General features: G+C 26.3%; 2 protein-coding genes across 2 annotated transcripts in view; one reads left to right on the forward strand and one right to left on the reverse strand.

Moving 5' to 3' along the window:
- Positions 1–1,907, forward strand: part of LOC108572257 (39S ribosomal protein L37, mitochondrial) — a 3,590-nt gene extending 1,683 nt beyond the window's left edge. The window contains exons 2-6 of the mRNA XM_017934457.1: positions 95–286; positions 388–507; positions 589–695; positions 1,235–1,417; positions 1,486–1,907. Of these exons, the coding sequence (XP_017789946.1) occupies positions 95–286; positions 388–507; positions 589–695; positions 1,235–1,417; positions 1,486–1,907 (1,024 nt within the window). The remainder of the gene's footprint in view (positions 1–94; positions 287–387; positions 508–588; positions 696–1,234; positions 1,418–1,485) is intronic.
- A 572-nt stretch (positions 1,908–2,479) lies between these two features.
- LOC108572454 (cyclin-dependent kinase 20-like) overlaps positions 2,480–3,703 on the reverse strand; it is a 1,446-nt gene continuing 222 nt past the window's right edge. Inside the window, exons 2-5 of the mRNA XM_017934694.1 lie at positions 3,449–3,637; positions 3,037–3,273; positions 2,701–2,928; positions 2,480–2,635 (exon numbers count right to left, since the gene is read on the reverse strand). Of these exons, the coding sequence (XP_017790183.1) occupies positions 2,480–2,635; positions 2,701–2,928; positions 3,037–3,273; positions 3,449–3,637 (810 nt within the window). The remainder of the gene's footprint in view (positions 2,636–2,700; positions 2,929–3,036; positions 3,274–3,448; positions 3,638–3,703) is intronic.

A 3,703-nucleotide genomic window follows, 5' to 3' on the forward strand; every position in this document is an offset into this window, starting at 1 on the left:
TTTTAAAGTATACATTACTATAAGTTATTTAATAAACTGTTATTTTGTAATTATAAAGTTTTATTATATGTGCATTTGCGTATTTTTACTTTAGAGAGATAGAACCAACTGTATTGGAAGAGGTAAATAAAAATTGTTTGACATTTGAAGATCATAATGTTTTGCAAGAAGGTGTACCACAAGCATGTTTATTAACAAATACGTTAAAAATGGATGATGAACTGCCAAAGAAAATTAAAGATTTAATCACTGATGTTCCAGATAATATAAATAATTTACTGCTAAGGTATATTAATACAAATATGATTATGCTATACATAAAAAATATTGTATTTAATGTATATAGATACTGATTTCTTTTTCCAATTGTTTTGATTATTATTACAGGTTCATTTATACATCTGTAATATATGATGCACAGCAAATAAAATTACCAATCTTCAAAGATCCCAATAGACCTTCTTGGGTATTTCCTAGAGCATATGGTATATGCACTACAAAAAAGATGTAAGTACTAATCATTCAATTATGTTTCCTTGTATTCTTTTAATTTAAATTCTTAATTTTTATTTGTAAGATATGTTTCAGGCACAATTTGTCAAAGAAATTTTTACAACTTTGTGAATCATTAAATGGACTAGATATTGTACAAGACAGATTAATATTACATGATGGACTATCTTCTGTGTGCATAGGTATACTGTTAAAGGATTAGTATACTAAAACGTAGATTAAATTTTATGTATCATAAATATTGTGCATGTATATGTGATATCTATACAGGTTAAATTAACTCTAGACTCCAAAGTATCTTTGTAATGATAATGTAAAAGAATGTCAACAGTCATATAATACATACTGCAATTATAGTCGATTATTATATAATGCAAGGATATTTATGACACAATATTAAAAGTATTAATTTCAGCGTTTGTTAATTATACAAGTGTTTAAAAATAAGTTGTTTGTTTACAATATTATCTACAATAACACATAAGGCATCCTATATAACTGGGACAAACTTATCTTTAAAACGGTTAGAGATGAAAAAATATGTCATAAGACAAAATTAAATGCTTTAATTAATTAACATTTCAGAATATGCTCCATCCTAAACCACTTAATTTTACCTTATTACATTTTTTTCTTCTGTAACCGTTTTAAACGTACAGCAGGTCTTAGTTGTATGGAACACCTTGTATATTATTAAATATAAAATTTAGTTATATTTTAGATAAAGAAACGGACTTTATAAAGTTTTCGTTAAAAACGGATATAATGATGACATCTTCAGTGCCTTTAACACCAATAGCTGATACAAATACGAATAATGCATTTGACATGCCTAACATTTATCCATTACATGATACTATTGGTTTAACCAAATTAAATACTTGCAAAAGCGAGGATATATATCGTAAGTTCAAATCTAACAATGCTTTTATATGATATTTAAAAAATTTAACATATACATTAATATTACAGCAATCACTATGGAATCTCCATTCATGAATGTTCACACTATCTTTATAAATCATGATCCAGAAGAAGTCAAAAATATAACTGAATTGCCAGTTACTGAAAATCAAATTCATGCACGTTCTATGATAAAATCATTTACTGTAGCAGCAGTTTATGCACGACAAAGGTTTGGATTAAACGTGAAAAAATTACCTGAACCTGTTGTTGTGCAATGTATTCAATCAGATGGACAAAATTTCCATTTCTCTGTGTATCAACTTAATACTTTAGACATTGATGGCAAAGAAGGAATTAGAAATTTTTGGTGGTCAGAACCATCAATAAAATTGTATGAAAAAGCTCAATACGAAAATGGACAACCTTGTCTTGAAGGCTACAATAATGAAGTTTTTAAAAAATTTCTTGCATTTTATAAAAATAGATAAATAAAATAGGAATTAATAATTATTACTAATAAATTATACATTCTTTTCAAAAGTACAAGAGTCATTCAATGAGTAAAGAGACAAATATCTGTTGTAATACAGTTTAATACAGTTTATTCATTAAATCTAACAATTTACCCATTTTTCGACATAATGCCCTGCGACAATTATACACTTGTCCTATTGCTATACTAGTTTTTTTATGCCTGCAACAAAGAATTCTTTGCCTTGAAGTCTGTGCCAGTTTTGGACATTTGTATTCACTTTTTCGTTGTTGTGGAACTTGATTCCACATAATGACTTCTTGAGAGAGCCAAACAAAAAAAATAAGACGGATGCGGCAAAAGCTCTCAGCCTAACATTTTTCAATTTTTTAATTTAATTTAAAAACAACTGTTTTAAATTGATGATAGGAATACCAACTTATGAACTAGAGCTCTTTGTCTCTTTAAATATTGAATGACCATTATATTTATTATATTATTACATCACTTTCAAAGTTATAAATATTCGTAAATTTATTGTAGTTAAATAATTAATTTTTTCACTTATACTATTACTTCGAATATTTATTATACAATCGTTAGTAGATTTTTAAAAATTAAAGTAACTGGGATATTTGTATTAATTTCTTTCTGTTTTATTTGACTTCGATGGTTATTTTGTGGTTTTACCAAATTTTTCAAAGAAATATAAGGTTTGGCATGAAAATATATATGACGTAACGCCTGAAGTAAGAAATGTTTTAATTGTGATTGCTGATTTTGATTACTTTATTTATTTTATTACTTACTTCATCAGCTGTCAAACGTTTTGTTGAATTGTAAATAAGAATTTTACTAATGAGGTCAACAGCTTCTGGTTCAGTGTCTTCAATGATACTTTCCCATGTTATTCCTTTATGATAAGGAAATGTTATCTTATTATAATCAGGCAATATACTTAAATCTGGCCAAGTTTCTGATGTAGGTGATCCTAAATATTTTAAAACCATTGCTAACTGCTCTATATCTGTTTCCCCCTGCAAGTTTATTAAAGAAAATATATTATATACTTATTATCTTCACAAGTAATATAAATATTAAAATCAAAAAAGAAATGAAGAAAATAAAAATATTTTACATCATACTGGAAATAATGGTGACTTGTTAAGTAGTTCTCCAAGAATGCAACCTATAGACCACATATCAATTGCTGATGTATAATATCGTGCACCATATAATAATTCAGGTGCTCTGTACCATCTGGTGGCAATTTGATGAGAATATGGTTTTGCCATATTTTTCCATAATAATCTCCCCAAACCAAAATCAGCAATTTTTAAAATACCTTTCCCATTAATTAGTAAGTTTGCAGGTTTTAAATCCTAAACATATTGTTTTAAAACTTTCATTAAAATTCAATTGAATTTGAAATGTAAAAAATAACTGAACTAATAACAACATTCTATATATAAATTGAAAGCATATCTAATTAAATCTTATTAGTATAAAATACTTATAATTATTCTAATTTGTGTCAAAAATGTTAAAATTTGTTACCCTATGTATTATATTTTTTCTGTGTATGTATGCAATACCCTCCAAAATCATTTTTGTATAAGTTTTTACTTGAACTGGAGTCAATGATATATCATTGTCCTTTATTATCTCCCATAAACCTGTAGGCATATATTCAAAAACCATTATAAAATCTAAACCAACAGGAAAGGCATCTAATAATTCTACAACCTGTAATAAAGTTTTTATGCAATTTATTTTTATATTGTGAATATATGAATTTTATTCTTAAAGAAT

Source organism: Habropoda laboriosa, unplaced genomic scaffold (genome assembly GCF_001263275.1).
Source record: "Habropoda laboriosa isolate 0110345459 unplaced genomic scaffold, ASM126327v1 scaffold65, whole genome shotgun sequence".
Classification (NCBI taxonomy): Eukaryota; Metazoa; Arthropoda; class Insecta; order Hymenoptera; family Apidae; genus Habropoda; species Habropoda laboriosa.